The sequence below is a fragment of the Drosophila virilis genome, chromosome X, assembly GCF_030788295.1.
Source record: "Drosophila virilis strain 15010-1051.87 chromosome X, Dvir_AGI_RSII-ME, whole genome shotgun sequence".
In the NCBI taxonomy this organism is placed as follows: domain Eukaryota; kingdom Metazoa; phylum Arthropoda; class Insecta; order Diptera; family Drosophilidae; genus Drosophila; species Drosophila virilis.
In genome coordinates this window covers 20,657,859-20,684,507 of record NC_091543.1, presented here as the reverse complement: position 1 = coordinate 20,684,507, position 26,649 = coordinate 20,657,859, and the positions used below count along the sequence as shown (strand labels likewise).

General features: G+C 37.5%; 1 protein-coding gene across 3 annotated transcripts in view; it reads right to left on the bottom strand.

The window, feature by feature from the left end:
- Window positions 1-26,649, bottom strand: part of LOC6632064 (non-canonical poly(A) RNA polymerase protein Trf4-1) — a 168,429-nt gene that overhangs the window by 24,916 nt on the left and 116,864 nt on the right. Inside the window, exon 1 of one of the 3 annotated variants that reach the window (XM_002055583.4) lies at window positions 10,379-11,854. The exons of the other annotated variants lie outside the window; for them this stretch is intronic. Within the exon in view, the coding sequence (XP_002055619.3) occupies window positions 10,379-10,498 (120 nt within the window). The 5' untranslated portion in view covers window positions 10,499-11,854. Of the gene's footprint in view, window positions 1-10,378; window positions 11,855-26,649 lie in introns of those variants that run through there. 3 annotated transcript variants of the gene reach the window in all.

Here is a 26,649-nt window from a genome sequence, read left to right as displayed (position 1 = left end):
AAAGAACTTTAAGCGTGAAGCTTTGCGAAATGCGATCACTATAAATACAATCAGATATTAAAAAAGAACATCGAGATATGAAAAAAGTTAAATGCAGCATCATAACATATTGAAAAAGTTAAAAGAAACTGTAGCAGGCACATGGTAAATTAACTGCAGGATAAATTGCCTAAAGACAATAAATGAATCACAATTTAAACCAATCTAAATATACCAGGTATATGGTTTTTTAGCTGTAAGTATAATGTTTTCTGTTAAGAGAATTAAGAATTAAGAGAAGGAAATTTAATAAAAATTGTAACACACATTCAGGCACATAGCAAATAATTCGTAAGCGAAATGATGGCTGTAAATATAGATGCAAATTTGATTATATATTAATAATAATAATAATAATGTGTATGAAGTACATCGTCAATTGGCAGCAGAGTGTATGTTGGCTGTTCAAAGATATAAAAAGAAGAAGTAAAATGCATATATAAATTGAGTAGGTAAATGGTTAAGAAAGTAGCTAGTATTCTGTTAAAAGATAAAAATCATTAGTTATCAATAGGTACAGGGTAAATTAAGCTTGCGGCAAATGATGGCTGTTAATAGATACAAAAAATATATAAATATTAAATATATATAATATTTAAGAAGTATACGGTAAATAATCTAGACGCTAAATTTTGGCGCTTAAATATAAATTACAAGAATTAGATGTTTATCAGGTAAATGGTAAATTATATGTTTGTTTAATTTTGTTTTGCTTAAGCTGTAAATCATTATCAGGTACAAGGCAAATTAACTTCGAGATAAATTATGGCTGTTGGTAGATAAAAAATTAATTAAATATTTAAAATTGTAATCCAGTGTAATAATATGTAAGACTTTGGCTGTTCAGAAATGAAAAATGCATTAAGAATTGTTCATATTTTTCAGGTACATGGTAAATTAACTCTAAGATAAATATTAGATAAAAAATGTATTTAAAATTGTAAATCTCTATCAAGTATATGGTAAATAAAATTTGGCACTAATTTCGACTATGAAAATGTAATCAACATATAAATATTGGCAGATCTCAGTATCTAAATAATGTTAGTCAACTTTCAGTGCATAAAGAAAGTGTATTTAAGGAGCATGTATATATATTTTCGCTGAACCGACAAAACATTTAATTTTTTGCTTCTTGTAAACTGCATTTCGCATTGAGTCTGTAAACTGCCAGCAAGCACTTACGGGTATTTTCTGTTTTAGTTTTATTTCAAAAGGGTTGGCCGAGGGGGGGGGGGGCGGTGTGGTGGATGGGCGTCTTGTGTCCTGAAGTGGACATTGTGTGCAGTGTTGGAAAGTGCACTCAACAATGTTGAGAGCTGAGCCCGCTGGCAAATATGTAATTATTGCAAATAGTTGAATACCAGGAATGCACACGAAGCAACGACTTTCAGCATCACCAGCGTCAGCTCAAAAATTGGTACATTAAGTGCAGGCTCTGGCCGACGGTTGTGTGTAGACAATGTTGCTGTTTTTATGGCAATTTTTTCTTATTTTTTTAATGTGCCATAATGCCAGACATACACACACACGCACACACACACACACACACACACACAGCGAGACACACGTACACAACAAAATCACATTTGATAGCAATTGAGAAACTTGCGCGCACAAATGTTGCATTTGTTCTTTAATTCTAAAGTCGTCGAGGGTTGAGCATTTAATTGGATTTTCCCTCCTTTCAGCGGGAACAATGCCTCTGACTGTGGCCGTGGCTGTGGCTGCTGCTAACTGTTGACTGCGAGTGTGCGATAAGTTTTTCCACAATTCAATTGTCCACACACGAGCTTATATTGTGCCCTGCCAGTTACAAAGGATGCTTCAGCTTAATTTAACCACAACTCGATTTCCCGTTGCCACAAAAATTCGCATAAAAAATAACAAATAAACAAATGCTCATTCGAGCAACTTAGTTTTTAAACCAATCCAATCAATTTCCGTTTGCGGAACGGATTTATTGTTATAAATTTGAAGTGAATGCTTTTCATTGACTTTCAACTTTCATAATTTTGCGGTAGCTAAAACGATTTCCAAGAAAATTGTCATGCCTGCCGTAGAGCTCAGGGGCTTATGTCGCATTAATGTATTGATTTTCTTTTCTTATTTCTCTGACGCCGAATAACCACATAATTCAATAAAAATGTATTCTCAATCAGGCGCAAAAATTGAGTTGTCAGTGCGTCTGTTTGTCTACATAAAGTAGATATTTGCACGGACCCTTTGCCTGGCTCATGGGCCATATGGACACAGCGAGCTTAGGCCCAAGCGCAAAACTAAAGACAAGACGAAGACCGAAGGTGCCATTTTTGGAAAGCCCCCATTTCTTATATTCTTTCAATATCATTGACAGATAAAAATATATATCTTAGTTCTTAAAGCTTATTTTAAGCCTAAAAGATTGAAATTTACTTCTGCGTTTTTGAACGCGAAACGCCCTTCTATGCGATTTTCATGATATTAAGTACTTTTATAGGATTTTCAAAATAATTTTACTATTAATAATTATAACATAGAGAACTGTTTTTCGTTTTAAGATGTTTCTCTCCCTTTTAAATCTTCAAAAATGTTTCCATGGAATCCCCGTATCCATGTATAAAAAACGATATAAATTGAAATCGAAATCGATATATTTTTTTGTTAACCATACAATTGATAAAGACAATTTGCCGCTGGGTGCGCAGCATCTCCTAGTCGGACACGCCCGATCTAACATGATGCTTAAATGTTTTTGCCTGCCATTTACAACATTTAATTAATTGATTGTCGATTTTGCGGAATGACCAGTTGAGAAAAACGAATCGTTAAATACAAATGACCAACGGGCTGTAGTTGCAGTTGAATTGTGAACATGCTGGAATGCTTTTACCATGCAATCGATGTAATAAAATGTAAAAGGAACTTCTTGCTTTCCAGCTCAATGGCAAATGCAAATGCCAGTGTGGTGGCAATCGATTTACAGCAACAAGCGTAACAAGAAGAAAAAGAGCACTGGCAATGCCATTAGTAAGGAGTTCAGAAAGAGCAGCAGTAGCACTAGCAGTAGCACTAGCTGCAGTGCCAGCAGCAGCGGCTGTGACAGTGGCAGCAACGACTGTTAGACGTGCATTTAATGAGCTGTAAACGCATTCACAAAGCTCTGCGCTTGGCACCTGGCCCAAAGCCTTGCCAACCAACAACAGCAGCTGCAGCAGTAAAAGCAATAACAACAGCAACAACATTAAGCTGCGCCAACTTCAACCGCAAATTGCCTTCATTACGTATATAAATTACGCTCTCTTTTAATACCCTAGCAGAGGCTGTTATGCCTTAGTTCATCTTATATGTAACGCACCTTCAACCTCATGGAGTATATATTTTATTGATCTGTAGCAACAGCCAATTCGATAGATCCATGTTTATCATTTGGTTTGCTCAGTTTGAAATCTATCGCCACGAAAAGCCCAGCTAAATTCTTCTTACAGGTCTGCAGAATTGTTTAAGCTGTTTCGACTTTATCCTATCGCTGCTGCAGCCAGAAACAGTTGGAATCGACATGTCTTTAAGGGTATTTAATCTTCGGCGTGCTGCAGATGGGCGTTCTTTATTGCTTCTTTTTTTTACTTTTTGGCCATGGCAATTGTCACACCTTTTTATGGCCCGAGTCGCATTAATGGCTAATGAAGGCAGCGGCGGCAGCAACTGTAGGAGCAGGAGCAGTCACAATGGTCATAATAAGTGGACAGCAACAACAATGCCAAACAATTCACAATTGCTGTCACTAAGCGCTGGCTCTTCAGTGTGTGCGTATATGTGAAAATTTATGATGTGTCCGCAGCAGCAAAAGTTTTTGGCCATGTTCTGCGTGTCTGCAACTCACAATTTTGTGTGCCTCGCCCCACCTGCCCGTGCTGCGATGGCCAAGCTATCCGTACAAATACAGATTCAGTTCAAGATACACACACACACGCACACACACACACACAGAAAGAGGCACACACACAGGGACAAGGACAGGCTCAGTCATAGCAATTAATTTCGTTTTATTTTCGGGGCCATAATTTCTGAGAATGGGCCAAGCCTCAGTCAATTGCCGCATTGCCATGCTACCTATCTATATAAATATATATATGTATGTATGTCTGTTGGTCTGTATGCATGTCTGCACACATATTTAATTGGAATTGCCGTCAAGTTTAATGAAATATTGTCAATTTGCTGGCAAAAACCATGTAACATCAAGCCCGTTGGCATCTCACAATTCAATGCACAGCACTTTGTACAATTTAATACAATTTGCAAAAGACAACCAAAAAAAAAAAAAAATAATAAATAAATAAAAACAATGAAAATATTTCTCATTATTGTTATGCATGTAAATATTTGAAAATATTTCATTTCGTCTAATTGATATCTCTGAATTATTTTTAGTCAGCCGTATTTATTTTGTTTATTGATTTACCAGAATTTGCTGCTTTCGTTTTACCCAAATTTCTATGTAATGTTTATTTTCACTAGCAAATTCATTTATTTGTGTATTTTTATCACACATTTGTTCAATATTTTTGTTATTTGCATTTCGACTAGGAAAGTGAATATTAGCCTCACCAAGTTACGCATCGATAATTGAATTATTTGTGTGTTCTTCATGTGAACATTTTAATCAAAAATCAAATTTCAGCAGAGCTTTACTAATTGCATTCATGTTAGAAGGCAAATATCTTGAAACCACGTAAATTTAACTCCAGGAATCTTACGGAATTTCTGACAATCGAATGGGAACTATAATTGTTGTATACCCTGAACCACTGAAGACGGGTATCATGGTTCTGTTCATATGTAAGTATCGGGCAGAAGGAAGCATCTTTGACCCCATAAAGTATATGTATTCTGGTCAGCATTAACATCCAAATTCATTTAGCCAATTCCGACTGTCCGTCCGTCCATTTGTCCGACGGTATATACTTTCTTTCATTTTATAGCTACCATTCAATGCAGGGTATCTTCTAGTTAGGCTCTCCTGTCGTGTCTTCAGCCCAACTTTTGATGCCAACTTTTTACCCAATATTGCTCGATTTGTGAAAAAGTGTGAAAAAAAGATCTTTGCAATGAAGTTTCAAGTCGAACAAGTCGGATGAGAAACAAAAATGTTGCATAACACACTTTTCCACCAATTTCCCACAGGTGCACGTGGAATTTTGGTCTTGGCGAGCAAAACATCAAGATAATAATAGGAATAGTAGTTCTGAACCCAATCAATAGAATCAGTCAGTAAGTTAATCAGTCAATCAGGACAGACAGTATGTACATACTACTACTCGATAAGATTAGCTTATTTGAAATCCTTTTTATACAATTCAATGGAATAATTTATATAACACAAATTCATCTTGAATACTTTCTCGAAAGGATTGGTTTTTTTTTTTTTTTTTTTTATTATTATTTGGCATGGGACTGAAAATGAATTGGATTGTGAACAAAATGCTTACAAGGGTTTCAATCCAAACTGTTTCAATATCGAAATCGAATATGGTCAGTTGGCGAGAACAAGCAAAAGGCTGGACGAGCCATAGAGCAAACAGATGACAAGGGTCAACCGCAAATGGCCCTCGAGCGGCTTTTGCAGGCAAATCATTTGCAATATTGATGAGCGGCCGGACGAATGGTACATAGATAGCGAGAGAGCGAGCAAGTGAGAGTGGCATTGAAATAGAGCTTGTGGTGCACGCACACAACTTATGTCATTATGATGAACTCAGCTGGCAAATCATTTATAACGCTGCGTTTGCCGCATCTGTGCACGACCTGCCCCAAGTGCTTGCCCCATGTGCGTGCCACGGCGTGGCAATTATTAATGAACGGCTGAAACTCAGCGATGTCGCCAACTCGCACCTCAACGCAACTGCCATTTGGCCCAGAGCATGGCCCCAATTAACGGCCAACAGCGCGAGAAAGTCAACTATCGCAGTTTGCAGTTTGGCCCTGTGTTTTTTTTTTTTATCGCCATCGCGTTTCATTTGCATTAGCAAATTTATCGCCCACACTTTATTTATTGAGCCACCGTTTTAGTCAACTGCCAAGCAAGTAAGCACCGTTTGCGCAATACTCTATTCGCCAAATAATTGGCATTTAAAAAGGTCGTATAGAGAGCTTTCGTTTCTCATCAATAACTTTTAAACGGTGAGCTAGGCAAATATCAATTTTTGCTAATTCCATTCGTCTGTAGTCTCAAATCTTAAACTTTAAACAGTGTAGTTTGTTTCCAATTATCGATAACTTGTCGCGTTTCTAAGCAATCGATAGAACGCGAATTCGCAATCCTGTTTTTTTTTTACATATAGCTTCTACAATATTCTAGACAGATCGATTTTATTACATTTTATATCATTTGGCATTGGTAGAAAAATGTGCAGGGTATCTCCTATTCTGGCACTCCCAACAAGAGCACGCTTACGTAATAAATAGGGTTACTTCTGTGTACTTTAAAGCAAACTCTTAAGATCCTTAAACATATATAATAGTATATTCTTTATCTAATCACTTTTAAAATATATATAATAGCTAATATCGAATAATTTTGACCGAAAACAATAAGAACATTTTTAAAGAAAGTGTATTCATGTACCAGGAACAACTTCTAAGAGATTAATATATTGTTTTTCATTTACAAATTGTCAAAATGTAGATGTCTTTTTATTGAATATGAAATCCAATAATAATAATTAACGTTTTTTACCATGCCTAAAAGTAATTGGAATAATGTTTCGCAGATCGAATACCATCTTTTTATTCGGATAAAATATTTTGAGAATTACTTTTTAACCGATTCACAGCTATTAAATGGTTTAAAGCCCTGCGTCAGTTGGGCAAAGCCACACAGAATGCATGCTCAATTTATTTGATTTTATTTTTTTTTTTTTAGAAATATGTTATCTCCGGTATTGTGGGCAGGCCGGATAAGGAAGGCGTGGCCATACCCCCATTTGCCATTAGCATTGAAAGTGCTCAAGGTCGATGTGATGGGCATCGTGCGGGGACTGTAACGTGGCTGACACAAATTGCGATTCAACGCATAATTATGATAATTAAAAGGAAATCAGTGCAGTGCTGGAAGTGTCCTGGGCTGCGCTTCCTGCGCTCAACAACTTTTCACAAAGTTTAATTTCAGCAAGTCAAAAATGAGTTTCCAACTGTTTTTCTTGTTTACCCTGGCACAGGGGGCATTACAATTTTGTCACGCAACATCTCCGACCCAAAGAAGTGTATTTATTCTTGATCCGTAGCAACAGTCGAGTTGAGGCATCCTCTCCTCTGTCTGTTTCGGCCGAATCGGACCACCATATCATGTATGGAATATATGATCATAAACCGACCTATATCATACCGCACTTATATTACATGGGACCCATTTCAAATGGGACTTATAGCACATGAGATCTATAACATATGGGACTTATAATAAGTGAGACCTTTATGAACTGTGAGACCCATATCATATGGTACCCCATAACAGGGTACCTATATCCTATGGGACCTATATTATATGGGAGCTATATCTCACGGGACCTATAGCACATGGAACCTATATCAAGTGGGAGTTATTTCACATGAAACCCATATTATAGAGGACCTTTAGCACACGGGATCTATTTTGATATAAGTTAATGTTCCGCAATACACTGTACTCAAGAGCATTTAAGTTTCGGATTGCCGTGGCTAGCGCTTCTTTCTGAATTTTTTTCCTTAAAATTTTGTTTCTGTGACAGATGATGACAGGCAGGCATGGGAGAGAGGATGGACGATTTTGTTGGTGGGTGGCCGAGCGAGGGAAGGGGGCGATTACAACGATGAGCGAAGGAAGCTGAAGCATTTCGCAATTACCTTTGCCTGACAAATTAAATTTAATTTTGAACATAAAAAAAGAATTATGAGACTCGTAAAACATTTTGGCAGGACTGCTCAATTATTTGCCGCTTGCTGAGTTGGCTCTATAAATTTTATTTGTATTTGTATTTGTATTTTATTTATTTATTTCTGCGTGCTTCAGCCAAACAACTTTTCAAAGGTAATAAAATGCGGGCGCTGCGAGTGGCTAGAGCTGAGGGGTATGCGAAGGGGTCTTATTTATGGCCCAAAGATTTGCAGCGAACTTTTGCGACCGTCTTCGCCATCGCCTCCGCCTTCGTCTCCGTCTTTGTCTCCCCCTCTCTTCAACTCTGGCAACGTGTCGAGGCGGACAGCCTGCTCTTGATAGCACGGCCCTGGGCTTCGGGCTGTCAGGGTATTCAAGCGTTTGGGCAATCGATATGGCAAATGTAGTTTATTTATGGCACGCTTATAATGAAATGCCAATCGAAAGTTGTTACGCCTTCAGCCAGTTTATAATTTGCATTTATAAACTTAAAATCTGTCCGCAATCTGTGCGCGCTAACCTAAGTTATACCCTTGACCAAACACAACACCAAAGGGTATGCCCCATGCAAGAATTAAGCGCGGACAACATTAAATGTTATAGTCCGATGATCTGATCTAACTAAAATTGTTTCGAGAAATGAAGTAGGTAACTTTTAATAAGAACTTTTTTTCATTAAGGTGCGTTTATTTATTGTCAAGTTCTGCGTAAAAACTGAGAAAAATATTTAAGTGGAAAAAAGCCAACGATAAATTATACAAAAATTGCACAAAGGCAAAGCCTTAATGTGCCCCTTTGTGATTTCGCAATCGATCTGGCGTTAACTTCACCGAATTTTATAGAAATTCTGGGTACAAAACCTACCCAAGATATTTAAGCTCGGACGACAACCTCGCGCGTTTCCGTTCAACATGAACTTCTGTGGCTTCTTAGGTGGCCAATTCAACTAATTGACTCCAAGTTGGTAATCATCTTGGCTTTGGCAGTTAATGCTATTTTCAACAATTCTCCAGAGATTCTTTTGCGTCAACTCAACAAAGGCACATGTTAAGTGTTGTATACCCGATTGGCGCAATCTGCGCTGCGTTTATTTATGAATTTTGCAAATGAGCTGCGACAACATAAAATGAGAAGCAACAAAACCCAAAGACAAAGGCAAAGGCAAACACATAATATATATATATATATATATATTTTCCTATTTGTAATTTTATGCGTAGCCATAGTCGAGTTATGGGGGCGGAGCAAGTGGCAAGTGGAAGGTAAGGGTTTCGAGCTCAAAGCTGGGCGAAAGTATGTTTCCTGTTTGGCAGATATTTTGGGGGCACTTGTTTATCTACGGCGCATAAAAGCAATTAAATGAGCCTAGAAAAAGGACTTCACTTAATCCTTTTGTGCGAGCCCCTAGTCAAGGCGTCGGCAACAAAGGATACGCCCAAAAGACACAAACATTTGCATACTTAATTAACTCGCCTTTAAAATTGTGGCATTTGCAGCCAAGCAACGCCGCCCAATATGCATTTCAGATACTCGAAAGGCCCTGATTGAGGTGTTTAAGGCTAGAAACCAGCGGAAATTATGTCTGGATAGGAGTACATATATTTGATATATATAAATATATCAATTCGTAGCTTAGTTGCTGCTCTGACACATTCAATAAATTGTAATAATAAAATTAATTCCAGTTTTTTTTAAATTAACATGCACTTAAACATTGCATTAATGGACTTTTAATTGGATTAGTTAAACTAATCGCATTTATCATTTCAAAGAGAGTTTTTTAAGACGAAAAACAAATAACAATGAACGGGTATCTGCGGCATGTCGAAGTTTAGATACGCTTTGCCTATACAAGCTTTATTTTCGAGCTATTGTTTCTATAGAAGAGGAATACTGAAGCCAAGCTTGTTGTGCATATATTGAAGTACATATTCGTTTTCGTTGTCGAAGAAGAATATTGTTGAATGCTCGTTTCTATGACAGCTTTATGTTATAGTCTTTCGATCCAGTTGCCTTCAGCATATGTACTGCCTGCAATAGAAAAATAGATCTATGCAAGGTTTTCTGACGAGAGACTAGACAGACGGACATGTCCAGGCAACCTCGACTGTTACTAATACTGTTCTATGATATTTCAGTCTAAAGAAGATCTGCGATGTTTTTTTTCAATGTCTTACACAGTTTACGACAAAGCGATAATAGCCTTTGCAAGGGTATTACAAAGAAAATCAAGTTTTGGCCAGCAAAATTTATGCAAATTGTGTGAAATGGCCAAATAAAAAAAAACACACACAACAGAAAAAGAACAAAGCGCACATTATGCAGCGCGTAATTATGTAATTACTACAAACAACAAAGTGCCACAAGCACAATGCCTTTGCCCCGTTCCCGTTCCCGTTCTCGTACCCGTCCCAGCCCACACTCATCCGCTCATCCTGGACTCACCTCATCCTTGGGCACCAGCGTCACCTTTTTAATGGTGGGTGCACTATTGTTAACCACAACTGTTTCGCGTTTTAGCGATGGCCGCTTAAGAGCCGAATGCGGCTTTTGTATTTCCACCATGATTGTTGCTGTTCTTGTTAATTATGTTGTTAATAAATGATGATGATGATGATGTTGCTGTTGTTGTTGTTGTTGTTGATAATGCCTGATTAGTTTGTAGCCGAAGTTGTTGCTGTCGCGGTTAGTTGCCAAGTCAAACGGCTCATTAATCACAAAATGGCGCATTACACACGCATTACGAACTGAAGAGAATGTGGGCAATTGGCTAGCTGGGCATGGCCTTGTGACCGGGCGTGTTGAGACGTGGCCCTAACTGAATTAGACGGGCCTTCTTTGGGCATTTAATGAGCTATTTATGCCGCGCATACGACGTGCATGCTTTCGCAATAAATTTTCCAATGAAATTTACATAATCGCACGCCGAAAAAACCGTCAAAAGCCAAACTCATGGGACTTGGACTCATGAATATGACAGCGACAATGACAGCGTAGAACATAATGATGCTGCTGCTAATGATGTTGCTGATGATGATGATGATGATGTTGGCTTTTGACTGGTTACTGATTCAATTTTGGCTGGCAACTTTGGTACTGTGTTTGCCGCAGATAAACGACTTAGTCAAAATGCCAAAAATTGAATTAGGCAGCGTATGTGGCAAGCTGCAAGGTATTAGCATAAACAGAGTAAAGAACCGGAGAGCCCACAGTTGGCAGCTGGTAAAACTTTTGCTGGCTCACACACACCCACACACAAGCACACACAGACACAGACACAGAGTTCAGTTTAAGCCCGACAAGCCATATGCAGCAGAAACTTGACGTATTACAATTTGCATATTGTTCGAGCCAAAGTTTTCTTCAATGGTGGGGCAGCTTGGGGGCAGGTTGAAGCATTTGCCAGTCGGTCAAGTTGTGCGGGATGGCACCGCTGTCGGTTGCTCACATTGGCGTGCATGCCACGGTCCCAACTCGCCGCCCACACATGGCCTATGCAAATGTTTGCCTCGCACAACAGTGCGTATGATTGATGTGCTCAAAGGGCTGTGCTGAAGTAGTTCTTGCGGCTGCTTGTTTGCATAGGTCGAATTCAATAGCAAGTAAACGAAAGAAAAAAAACCTGGTTCTGTTCAAATTGCTCAAGATCTAAGCAAGTGGCAGATTTCTAGTAGATGCCATGATGCTTTTGCCAATCATATTGAGGAGCTTAGCAGACATGCCTGAGAGCTGGCCAAAAAGAAAAAAAGGCACAAATTCTGGTGTGTTTATGGAAAGCCATTTGATTAATGGCAGCCATATACACATGTATATGTTATAAATTATTTGCCTCTGGGCATATTCCTCCATCTTCTTTTTTCTTTCTTGCTATTCATCTTATCTGCGATTTCATCAGCTTTTATGTAGCATACTTTTTTGGGCCATTGCTCAATTTGGTAAATAATCGAGTTTTTATTTGTTTCTTTGGTGTGTAAATTATTATTATTATTATTATTATTGTCAGCATGGCATGTAGTTACAGGCTATCAAACTAATTTTATCTTGCTTTGTTTTGCAGGTAATTCAACGTCAGATTCACAATTTGTACGTGCGGGAAACTGACGTTTAAAATTTGAAGCAACAAAACGTACAAAGACGGCTAATACCAGCTATTATAGCTAATAACTTACTGCTTTGACTTTTATATGTAACATTGCAAAAAATGTTTCTTCAATTACGAACAGAATTAACCAGCTTAATTTCCCTCCTAATTTGTATGTCCCTGCAGTGGGGAGTATTATGTATATGGATTGCCAAGGAATAAGCCTTCATTATATCAAATTTCAGCAATGACTTAAGCCATTTGAAATAATCCACTTTTATCGACTAAATTAGCTATTTATAAATGAGAATTTCAGTTGCTAAATCTTTGGTTTTGGCTAAGTTTTGGAAATTTGCAGCTATTTTGGGCATAAATTTATTTGAAAAGGACAGTTAGGATATTGCCAAAAAAAGAAACGTGGATGGAATATAAAATAAAAACGATTTTTATGCATAATTCAAATAGAACGTACAAGCTATCACTACATATTTGGACAAGACACAGGATACTGGGGAAATGAGAGCAAAATGATAGCATTTTCGTATATGACAAGACTGGATAAAGGGCCATAAAAAAAATGCAGCTGGCTGCAGTGCACTCTACTCTAATAATATGTATAATATATAAACAAAGGAAAAGGTAATCTACGAGGGTCGCTTGATAAGTTTGTGACTCAAACACAAGACAAATGACCCTGCTTGCAGTCTATAAACAGATTTTTCTGATATGTAAAACAGTTGCCTGAAAAATATGATTCTGCTGTGAAAGCCTATGGCATACATGGCTTTGGTATTCAGGGTATCTGTGTTAAATTTATACACGTGTGTGTGTGTGTAATACCTCAGCACATGTGTGCCTCAGCGCGAACAGTTTGCGATCGATGAGAACGCCAATGTGCATCTTGCAACTGCAACTAAGCAAGGGCTACACAAACGCATATCAATGCCTTGCCACATTGAATATGTATATATATATATATATATATATACACAGATACTTGCAAGAGCGGCAGCTGGCTGAGCAACAACAACAACAACAACAGCAAAGCACACATACATAAGTATATGCATGTGCATGGACAATGGCAGCTTGGCAGCCTGAAGCTGTGTGTAAACAAAAGCAGCGGCAAGTCCTTTGGCAGGATAAAAACAATTGCTTGAGCAGCTCTCGACAGTTGAGTTCGGGGCGCTGGCCATGGTAGCTGTTAGCTGGCTTCTCTGGGGCCAGCAGACAAGTAAAACAGTTGTCTTTTTGTGGCAAGGCTGGCGTTGTTTAGGTAGGATGCGTCTTATACACACACACACACACACACATATATATATATACACATGTATATTGGCAGGCAGCATCTAGAGCTGCATATCAAACAGCTGCTGCTGTTGACGTCGCACATTTGACACATTTTGTCGTTTGCTTGCTTGAAATTAAAAATGTTTTTATAGATTTATGCGAGCAAGTGCGCGCGTACACACACACACACACACACACACACACACAAACATACGCACACGCACACTCATGTGCCGCTGTTGTTATTAATTTGTTGCCTCTGGGCAACGCTTTTTGTTAAGTTCATTGTTTTTGTTTGAAAAGAAGGCGGCATAAATGGCGTAACTTTTAACACACACACACGCTAGCACACACAACCACAGACACACGCACACACACACACGCACACGCACACATGCAATAATAATAATAATAATAACAGTAACAGCAACAACAGCTGTTCAGCAACAACAACAACAACAACATCAACAACAACAACTTGACAGCAGCTTGCGACAGGAAAATGAGCATTTTCCTCAGTTTATTTTATATATTTTGTTTTTATTTCATTTAATTTTTTGTTAACATTTTGCCACCTTTCGTATTTCTGTGTTATTTTGTTTGTTTGTTTGTTTTTTATTTTGCTTGTGGGCTTGCGTTTTTTAATTCCCAAATGACTTTTTCGTAGAGTTTCGAGTTTTTCTTATGATGAAAGCATTTAAGGGAAATTTCTTGGCTAACTTTAACATTTTATATTTTTATTATTTTAATTTGTAATATTTGTTTATATTTTGTTGTTGTTCTTGTTTCGTTAAAAACTTTTGTGCGCTGCACATCCAAAATAACAACAGAAACAAAAAGGAATATAAAGAGAGAGAGAGTTGAGAGAGGAAAACGCAACGAACGCTTCCGTGCGGAAGTCAGGCGACGACTGAAAGTGAAACTGAATGAAACACACCGTTAACTGGAAATCTGCGTCTGCGTGTGTGTGAATTGGCTACTATGAGTATGTGTGTATATGTGTGCCTGTCCATGTGTGTGTGTGTGTGTGTGTGTGTGTATTTGTGTGTGTATGTGGGTCGTCACGCCGGGCGGACAGGCGGCTACGTCGGTTGCTGGCAAAGTAACTAGGGACGCTTTTTGGTTGGCGTCGTTGTTGTTATTGTTTACCTTTTGACACACATAAGCACACACAAGCACACACGCACACACAGATATACACACACGCTCACAGTCAAACCTTCAAATTTCGGCGCTCAGGCAATGCTGTAGTTGAGTGCAAAAGAGATAGCAACATATTCAAATGCAATCAGCTGATTAAAGTAAGCTCTCGAGCTTTGGCATAGCTTTTTGCTTAGCGCTTTAACGCTTGAGCTTACGTTGGGGAGGATTATGTTAAAAACTAAATGTTGTTTACGGTGAATCCCCATTTTAGTTTCTTTGATAATATCGCAATTAATTAATTTCATAATTCTATATTAAAGTATTTTCTGCTCAATTTAGCGCCCTTTTTATAGCAAAGTATATTCAAGCAAATGCTGCAAACAACAAAAAGTCTCGACTTAAGATTGGGTTCGTGAACCTGGTTATTCACATGTGAGAATTTGGATTCGAGCAATTTCTTTCAGTTCTTAATAGAACTATTTAATCTGCACAAAATACAACTCACTCATTTCCTGCTCAATTTAGCCACCTTCTTCTTTAATAATGCTGCAAGTCCAACTTATTTTTTCGGTGTTTCGGTTCAAAGAGAGAAGTTCTGAGAACTTTTGATTCTCTCTATTCGGCCAATTTCTTTCAGTTTTCAATAGAACTATTAAATCTGCACTCACACTTGCCTATTTTGTGTTCAATAAAGCCAATTTCAAAATATGTTTTAGGAGCAACATAAAGCCTCATCGTTTTATATACTTAATTTGTTATAGCAAAGCAGAGTTTTGAAAGTATCGTTAGCTTGATATTATAGGTTAAAGGTATTGCAAAGATATTTATGAAAGGAAAATAATCTTGAACTATATATTTGAAAAATTTTCGACTTTTCTTTATGCAGCTTATCCTTATATATTTCTGTTCGGCTTGTGGTTAGTAAAAATATTAGATTCTAAATTAAAAGCGTTTGTTGTTAATTTAGTGTTAAATTTTGTCATACCCTTTTCTTTTAACCTCAAGAACTTTATTTAGGTTTCATTTATTTTTGGTCTTAATTAATTTCTGCTCTGAGTTTCACTTGCAAAACAATTCGACAAAAAAAAAAACTTTTTTAAATATATATAATGCTGGCTTTCCATTTTTCAATATTTAAATATTTAGCTGCCTCGACTTGCGGGGTTTAATTAATTATAGCCTAAATTGAAAACAATTTTGCTTTAATATATTTCTCTAGCGATATATTTCAGTTGTAGCTCGACAAACATCTTCGAAAAGATTATATGAAAAAACCTTGAACCATATTTTAGATTACTTCAGAAGAAAAGTCTAATGGATTTTCTTGATATTAATTGGACTATTAGTCAAGGCTATTAAGCTGAAAGCGTTTGACTTTATATAAGACCATAAAAAGTGAACTAAATGAATCAAGTCGAACTGAATTTGAATTTGTAAGAAAAGTAAAGCTAACAAAGCGATTTCGCAAGCTTTTGCAAAATGGTTTCCTACTCGAATTACCCACTCGAAAAGCCCAACTGGGTTTAGGCTTTAGGCAAAGCTGAGAACACACTTAACTAAGAAAAGGTGACACTCGTTAAGCTTAAAGCTTTCGGGTCCAGCTGGGGTTTTGAAACAAACAACAAAAGCTTTTGGGGCGCCATTCTCTAAGGCGTTCAATGTGCGTTTTTAAGCGCTGGCATGTGCCACATGCAGCAACCGCAACTAGAAGGCGCAGGAATGTGGGACAGGAATTCGCAACCACACGAGCACCGCACATGACAGGCGAAACGCGTTGCGGCAGCCAAACGTGGCAAGTGCCAAGTTCCAAGTGGCGCCCAACCCATTTTCTCGCCCTCAATCGACTGTCAATTACAAATAAATTATGCTAGCCGCCCGATAACGACAGAAACAAGTAAGAGGTTCTAGTCGGGAGCTCCCGACTAGGGGATAAATAAATTATAAATTATGCTAGCCGCCCGATAACGACAGAAACAAGTAAGAGGTTCTAGTCGGGAGCTCCCGACTAGGGGATACCCTGAACCCTCTTCTCCCAACATCAAATGCATATATATATATATTCTATTTTAGAAGCTATATGTCAAGTTTGGTGACTCTAGCTCTTATTATTTACCAAAATTGCCCAAAAAACAGGATATCGGAAATAAACTCGATCTGCGCAGGCACTAGGAGTACCTACATCTAAAATTTTAGGTTCTGAGATCCTTGCGTTCATACATACGGACAGACGGACGGACACACAGACGGACATGGTTAGATCGACGCAGCTATTGATGCTGATCAGGAATATATATACTTTATGGGGTCGGAGATGCTTCCTTCTGCCTGTTACATACATTATACCTTATACCCATTTTTAATGGGTTCAGGGTATAAAAAGGAAGCGTATTTACATTTTGGCAGCAGGATTTCACTGGCTGCTGCCCTCAGCACTTACTCGTTTTCTGTTTTTCGCTCTTCAGGTAGGGTTGCTGCTGTTGTAGCTGTCATTGTCGCATCGGCGTTGAAATGTTTCAAAATGAATGCGAATTCAACACCTAGGCAACCAGCTGGGACAACAACACAATCTTCTTGGCCAACATTTCGTTTCATTTTCATTTTTTGTTTGTTTATATTCTACTCTAGCAAAGGGTATTCAAAATTTGTCACGCACTATATAATGCCGAGCGAAACATATTTTTTGATCCTCTAATGTATATATCTATATATTTTCTTGATTAGTGTCAACAGCCGAGACAGTTTAAGGATACCATAAGGCAACGTTTCACGGGTTAGTTCGAAGAATTTGTTTTCTTTATGGAAAATATTTTAGCTTATCTTGACAAAATTAAGCATTTGAGAGATTCACGATTCTCTTCACGAACATCGATCTACTATATTTACTATATAAACAGTCAGGTATTAATATTTGGTATACAAAACCTTTTAAGCCAAATGTCTGCAAGGGTATTCAAACTTCGGCGTGCCGAAGATGACGATTCTATTGCCGTTTTAGGTGCTTTTGGTTACGGCTCGCAGCGTGCGGTTGATTTACTATAATTGTAATCGACAGACGAAATAACAGAAGCCACAATACAAGTTGGGAAAAGGTACGGAATGAGAAATACCATCTGTAATTGTTGTAGCTGCTGCTGTTGGACACGTTCCAAATACGGGGTGCCTTTTTTTTATTGAAAGATATCTTTGAGCAGGTGGCAGGTGATATACAGTACTCAAGTTCTTCCGAATTGGTTAAAGTCAAAGGCGAACTCTAATGATTAGATAGATGTGAGAGTAGAGAGATAGCGAGGGAGAGAGAGAGAGAGAGAGAGAAAGAGAGAGAGAGAGAGAGAGAGAGAGAGAGAGAGAGAGAGAGAGAGAGAGAGAATCGAGAGAGAGAAAGAGGGAGATAGAGAGGGAGAGAGAAAAAAAATAAAAGCGGAGAGAGAGAGAGAGAGAGAGACGCGAGAAAGAGAGAAGAAGACAGGGGATGAGAGATATAGGGAGAAATCGCTGCAGCAGAGATCTCTAGAGGCGGGCGCGAGTCCTAGTCTCGACTAGCGCGCTCACGCATCTCGCTCCGCCTTTCGATCTTCGCTTCCTCGCGACTCTCGGCTCTCTCTCTATCGGGCCCTCTTCTTTCTATAGAAAAAGGAAAAACATATAGCTAGTGGTAACGTGAAGTTATCTTATGGATACATTCTATAAGACAAATGAATTGGACTTTGAGTCTCCATCAGCTTAAGACTGTCTTGTCTTTGTCAGAAGCCAAGGTCTGCAGCTAATTTCCTGATAATAAATATATAAATATAAATATAAACTTTATGGGCAGCAAGACGGTTTTTTTTTAAATTTCACTTTACAATTTTCTCTTATGAAGCAAAACTTAATCCAAATGAGTTTTCTAGGAAGACAATTAACCGAACCTTATCTTAATTTTTCTCAAAACGTGTTTGGTTGAAAACACTTAATGTAAGTCCAGAAGCAAAGCATAAATTGCTTAGGATATACCCCTGAACTGTATATGACAATATGAATATCCAGTATTACAAAAAGTATATCAATTAATAATATTAATTATTTGTTTAACAGAAGTAAAGATAAAGATATGACAGAGCAAAGGCAGGAATCATGGCTGTGAAAAGCTGTTTCACGAATCGTACCTAAAGTTAGCTAGTTCGAATCGAGCTAACGTATACACTTTTGCTGTGCAATAAGTACTATTACTTAAGACTTTCAAACGCAATCTCGATCAAACTTTTTAACATATCTAGCCGACCTATGTTCTGTTTGCAGACTGCGACTTAGTGCACCCTGTATAATAAATAGCCTTTGGCAGCTGGCAGGTGTCTCTGGGTGTTTATGGGGCTCAGCATCTAGATACATACACATACAGAGAAGATGACCCACTCGGAGCATGCTTATGCCTTAAATTCGTCTATCGATGCGAGTTTGTTTGTGTGTGTGTGTGCGTGAGTGTGTGTGTGTGTGTGTGTGTGTTGGTGTGTGTGTTCGCATCTGTTAGCTTCGGCATTGCATTGGATAGCGCTGACTGCTCAGTTTATTAAAAATGTATGCTATAAAAATTGCGTTTTCATATGCGAGAGATGTTCCTGCATATTTTCACGCTACGCAGCTTAAAGCGTTTCTCAGTGTGTTTGCGTGTGTTTATTTGTATTCGTGTGTGTGTGTGTGTGTGTGTGTGTGTGCATGTCCGTAAAGAGGAAAGGATATCAGCATGCAAGCGCACGCAGCAACAATATCAACAACAACAACGTCTAACGGCAAGCATATTATTCTTTTTGATACCCTGTTAACAACAACGACCGGGTATAATTAGCCCATTTAATGCATAAATGCAGGGCCATTTTTATAAACAACAAGATATATATCTAGTTCCAGCCGCAGAACAGTTACCACGCCCATTATTATGTATCTGGACTGGGCAAGAAAATGTTGATGAAAATCCTAACAAAAGAAAATTGTCGCTGATTCGACTCACGCTTTGAAGTCGCCCAGCGTACAGGGTATTTATGTGTCGTTCATTGCCAGCGTCATTCATTTTAATATGGCCTTTGTTGGTATTTTATTTTATTTGTGAGCCTTTATTTTAACCGGCTACATTTTTAAAACGGCCGCAGTCCGGTTTTGGGGCAACAATTTTAAGCACTGCTTAACATGCCACATAACACATGTAACTAACTAATGAGTGGGAACAAGGCTGCCACAAAAGCAAGCCAGGGAGCGGGAGAGAGAGAGGGAGGGTAAAAGAGTGAGAGCGCATCAATTTTTATGCATATTTGATGACCAATCGCGTGCCTACTGTTGTGCATATGTGTGTGTGTTTGTTGGAATGCGTGTGTATCTGTGTTTAAGTATCCCAGATTATATTATATACAGATACCGTGCCTTGCCTTGCCCGTGGCCCGGATAACATAAATTTTCTCAATCAAATTTACGGATGTTACGGATTGGACTTCCCAAATCGCTGAAACAGGTATTCCTTAAGTTCCTATATAGAGCTTTCAAAATAAGTTTGAAGCAAATCGGACAAAACTAAAAACTTAGCCCTACAAATTTTTTGAATCGCATTTCTCCGAGAATGCTTTAATTTTGCCAAAAATGTGAAACACGTCTTAAATGATTTTTTTTCATATAGATCCTTGAAAGTGAATTTGAGGGCAAAACGTCACCCACCAAATCTTTGACCCTCCATTCGCACCAAGGAGGAATACATTTTTGGAAAAGTGAGAAACAATTGAATGAAAACTGAATTTTAACAAATTTCTTTGAAAATGAGTTTGACGCCGATCGTATGGTAAGAAAAAAAGTTTCATACAAGCTTTCTTCGCGATTACGGGCTGGAATTTCTCGAAGCCCCATCTTTACGCACCACCTTCTTCACATAAGGTAACTAGAGTGAAAATGTTAGCTTCCGAGCTCTTACGGCTTGGGCTGTGCGTTGGTCACCAATCAGTCACTCAATAAGTCAGTCAGGACAAACAGTTTATAAGAGATAAATTTTTATATATTATAACTATATATAATATATTTTTTATCTAGAAGACGCGGGTCATTATGCAATGCCGTTCGATGCATTTGATAAATCTAATGGCACACACAGGTTTACCAAAGCTTTTACTTTCGTGCCAATAAAATTTAATTCCAGTTCCCGAAATGTATTTTGTAAAAAAAATGGCATTAAATACAAAAAAATGTTTCTTATTGTAAGCGCTCATAAAAGTTGCTGCCTCCTGCAGTTATCAGAGCTTGCTCAAAAAAAAAAAAACATAAATAAGACATAATATATTTTATGGGCAAGATCTTAGGAAATTTGAGTGCTCTGAAAAGGCACATCACCTAAAGGACACATCATGTGTGTGTGTGTGTGTGTGTGTGTGTGTGTGTGTGTGTGTGTGTGTATTTGCTCATATGCATACTTATACATTGTACAGTTGCAATAAGCGAATGCCACATTGAAAAATGCAAGTGGTCGGGTGAGGAGGACCCGCTAGCAGATACCCTGTACTTAACTACGGGCTGCTATAATCTGCATTCGCACTCGCTGCTTCTCTATTTAAGCTGCATCTGTGTTTCTTCTTCTCGTTAGCCCCACACTTTCCTCTAGATATCAACAAAAGGGAAGGGAAATACACATTCAAATCGTGTGTTTCTGACAGAGGTATATGCTCAACAAACTTGTTTTCAAAATCGATATTTATCGATATTCGCGAAATGTGGGTTAAGTCGATATAAACAAGACAAGTTCATGATGACACTCATACGTTTCTTATTCCTTCGACATATTGATTCCAAGTCTCGACAATCTATTCGTTCGATCATTGTCTTTAGAATTACAACATCAATAGAGCTCGCTTTTTTATGTATCAATGCATGAATCGCTTATTTCTATATCGCTTTGATCTACTATTAAGTATTTTTTACCATTTTAACAAAATAAATATGTTACATTTTATGCCGGTAGCTTTGGGAGTTACCAAGATCCACGTGCTTCACGTGAATCAATTTAGGGCTACGTCCCGATAAGGACTACAATTACATCGAAACAATAAAGCCTTTCAACCTCTGTTCACGGGGTACAGGGTATATAAAAACAAATTCTATGCAACAAAGTTAATTTATGTGTCAAGTCGACGTTTCTGCTCAACTTTAAGATGAGTGTTTTCTAAAAATGTGTAACATGAAAATACATGTGTCAATACATTTACACATACATCAACAAACATGTGTGTGTGTGTGTGTGTGTGTGTGTGTGTTAGTGCCTTGGCCGCTTTTCAGTTAAGCAAAAAGTTTTACCACCTGCGTTTTTCATTTACATGAGTAAGTTTCCACATTAAACGAAACAAAAATGAAAACGAAAATGAAAAGCAAAATTATGCCTTTGCCTTCCACAGTGGGCCTCACGTGCTAAATACATGTGCCTGTGCGCTGGAGGGTGGGGCATTATATGCACACTGGGTGTTAAAGTTTTTCTTGAAAAGAAAACGCCCTCAACTTTTGTAAGTATTTTTGCAAAATTGTGGAAATTTTCCCTTAGCATATTTCCATGCTGCCCGCTTCAATGATGTGCACGTGAAATATTATTTCAAAGTTCATTCGGTCAATCGGAATTTATGCACAACATTTAAATATTCATGAGCTAATAAAAAAAATATATATGCTGATATCTGCATATATATTGGTAAAATCAATTGCTTGAATATTTATATTGTAAATGACATTTTGGTTGCATTCACAACCCACAATAATCTGCGCCCGACGGCGATATACTCTGTTAAATCAATTCTAAAGATATTTTCTGATCTTCAGTGACTCTAAAAATATCTTCCTGCCAAATCTTAGGAGTTAGGCCTAGCCTTAATCCATGAAGACTCCCTTTGCTTAATATGCACATCTATTTCTTGTAGTAGCTTCAATTGCAGGCCACATGCACTATAAACCCCAAAACACTCGATTGCACATTGTGAATAGAGTATAAAAATGGTTTAAATTCAAATTGAATTTTAGTTTTTTTAATTTTAGTTTTGTATGGGAAAATTTAATTGAACACATCAATTTAATACACAATTAAATCATAAAACTCGGGACTAGCATGTAAAACATTACAAATTAACCTTTGCACTTGTTATTAGTTTATATTTATTTAGCGTATGCATATTGGCGACTAGAAGAAATAACCTCGCGTTGCCCGGTTCCAATTAAAATTAAAATTAAGTTGGTGTTTCTTTTAAACTTACAATATAAAAGTAATTAATATTATAATCAAATGCCCGATAATTTAAACTGTCACGGCTCACAATTTAAGACTCACGCGCCCATCACTGCACGGCTTAGCTTGAGTTAAAGACATCTTTTCTGCTCGCTTGGCAAATGCGATACCCAAAGTTAAATACATAAGCGGCAGTTGATTAGGCAAACCCCAAGCTGGCAGCTGGCTCATGGGCAACAACTGGCTGTTTATACAGCTAAGCATGCGTGTAGAGCCCGCGGCGGCCCGGGCATCACATCACAACGCAGTACCACAGGAGTGCCTCCACCCAAAGCCTTTCCGATTAACTTAACAGGTTTCCTTGGAACGAGCTTTGGCTTTGCTTTTTGACGATGTGGCACCTGGAGCGCAGATGGCGGCGCACTTGAATAATAAACGTCTATTATCAAGTGCCAGGTTGCGTAACGAGCCTAGACAGATTTATATATACGTATAGATTTTATATGTATTATATACATAATGTACGCATGTAAACGTGCATATATATGATTGACAGCGTCCGTTTTTTTTCGTCTTAGTTGCAACCTATTTGATTTACTTTTTTGCCCTTTGCTGTTTAATGTGAAATAATATTTTATGCCTTTTATAAGATTTTTTTATTAAATATTTTATTAATATAAGCAGTAGAATTATCATTAGCATTCGTATAAGCATTAGCGGACCATGAGCTTTTGCATTAGTATAAGCCTACAATTACTCTGTAGCAATATTAGTTACCATTAACATGAGCATTGGTATTAGCATTAGCTTCAGCATTAGTTTAATTTTTAGCATTAGCAGTAGCTGAAGTATTATTATGTTAACAGTTGATTTACAAAGGAATCAGCATTATCATTCGTACTAACATTACTATTTGCATAGGCACTAGCATTGGTATTAGCATTAGCCTTAGTATTGGCGTTAGCTTAAGCTTGACTTTTATCATTATCATCAGCATTATCTAAGCATAACCATTAGCATTATCATTAGCGTTGGCATTACCATTGGCATTTGCAATGTCATTAGCATTATCATTATCATTGGCATTATCGCTAGCATTAGTATGAGCACTAGCATAAGAATAAGCTTAATCATAGGCTACTGCTTAGCGTTAGCTTGATCATTAGCATTAGCATCGACATACATTTATTTTAAATTTTAATTTTTTTGATTCAACTGCATTAATAGAGGGACAAGTGAGACCAATAACCTCGTTTTTTTGTATAATAAGGATGCAATAAAATTGCACACAATACCAAAATGTTGAATAACATAATTTCATTTAAATATTAATTTATAAATGTAAAAGGTGCAGCATTAGCATTGGCATAATCTTTGGCATAAAAATAGGCACAGCCAGTAGCATTAGCCTTAGCCTTTGATATAACGCTGGCGTTTACATTAGCATAAGCTTTAGCCTTGCAATTGGATTAACATAAGCATAATCTTATGCATTAGCTTCAATATTAGCATTAGCATTAGAAATAGCAGAAGGAATTTTATTGGCTTTCTTCTTAAGCATCTCTGATGTCTTTTCCTTTCATACATTTGCAGTGAAACACGTGAACATTTTAAATGCCATTAGAAGTCTTATTGGTAGTACGCGAGGCGTGTTTAATAATGTATGTTATCATTAAAAGGGAATTTGAAATGTCGTGCGAATTGCCCACCAATCAACTATCTTTGTGTGCGTGCTTAAATGCGTGTGTATACGTTTAAGTGCTATTTGTTGGTAGCATTATCCAGCAACCTAATATGCTGGACAGTTTAATTAAGTTTTTGTAGCTTACATTTTCCCCCTTACTTTTACTATCTGCGCCTGGCGCTCTGCAACACATTTTTGACTGCGCTCTGTGCAAAACACATTTAAATTATTTAAAATGTACTTTTGTGTTCTCTGTCCAAAATTATTGTACATAGTTGGATTACAAAGATCAAAATGTTGCCTTTATTTCTTAGGCTGCCTTTTAAAAACAATAAGCCAACATTTTAGGAAGGAATTTCACATGAAATTTCTCACAAAATATGTGAAAACAGTTTTTGAATCAGTTTTCCGACGACAACTTGCGAAGCTTGTTCTGTAATTGATTTCATTTTGCTTTCAATAAACAGATTTGGGGAGGGGTATTACAAAAAATAATTCTAAAAATAGTTAGAAACATAAACGTATGGGATTACTATGAATTCAGTGTAATTCGCGCATAATACAGGCTATATTTTTGGGCCTTGTTTAAAAATACGAACTGTTTATATTTTGTATACTTTATTTGGCATAAAGTTTTTTTTGGTACTAAACTTTGTCCAAGTTAATGCTGGGTATTACAATATTTGTTTATTTATCCTTTTGAAGGGTATTGCTTGATTTTCAAACTTTTCGCCTGCTGTAGACTTTTTTCCAGGCATTTCAATTGAAATGCGATTGAAAGTTTTGCTCACCACACACTGCCACACACGCGTACAAACGTACACACACAATGGTTCTCAAGCACACGCATATTAATACTTGAGCTATACACACACATACCAACACATACAAATTCATAGACAAACATATATGCACATGAAATTCAATTAGAGTTTTCTGTTCTTTCACCAGCTCCTTTGCTTTTGCCGCATGTCGCTTGCCCCTGACTCCCTACATTTTTATTGCCACCATACTCCGCCCTCCCATATCTATCATACTCATCCTTGTTCTAGTGCCCATCCCTATGCTCACTTTGGACGTGGCTATTTGCTTTCGTTTGCCTCCTAAATGGATACTTTGTCCTTACAAATACTACACAAATGCTTTGGGGTGCGCGCACAGCGTGAAATTGTGCTAGGCAGCTAGAGACAGTCGCATGGAGTGCTTACCTGCACAGATACAGATACATATACAGATACAGATACAGATACATATATAGATACAGATACAGATACAAATACAGATACAGATACAAATACAGATACAGATACAGATACCGATACAGATACAGATACCGATACAGATACAGATACAGATACAGATACAGATACAGATACAGATACAGATACATATACAGATACAGATACAGATACAGATACAGATACAGATACAGATACATATACAGATACAAATACAGATACAGATACAGATACCGATACAGATACAGATACAGATACAGATACAGATAAAGATACAGATACAGATACAGATACAGATACAGATACAGATACAGATACAGATACAGATACAGATACAGATACAGATACAGATACAGATACAGATACAGATACAGATACAGATATAGATACAGATACAGATACAGATACAGATACAGATACAGATACAGATACAGATACAGATACAGATACAGATACAGATACAGATACAGATACAGATACAGATACAGATACAGATACAGATACAGATACAGATACAGATACAGATACAGATACAGATACAGATACAGATACAGATACAGATACAGATACAGATACAGATACAGATACAGATACAGATACAGATACAGATACAGATACAGATACAGATACAGATACAGATACAGATACAGATACAGATACAGATACAGATACAGATACAGATACAGATACAGATACAGATACAGATACAGATACAGATACAGATACAGATACAGATACAGATACAGATACAGATACAGATACAGACAGACAGTGGCTAATTAATCATGACTGGGCGTCATAAAAGTGAGCAACGTACTTCATTTTTTTGCTGACTAATCAATTCCAATTCCGCAAAACAAATGCCCTTTCATTTCGCCGAACAATTTACTGACAATGGGGAATCGAAAGATCTTTATTAAAATTGATTTGAGACGGAAAACCACATTTCCAACAAATCCACTTTCTTGGGTGGAAAATGGGGGACTAAGGTTGTATGGCTGTAAGTTTCGATTTCGTCCGATTGATTTCAAACTTATTTTCTTAGCTTTACATAGAAATTGTAAAATCGGT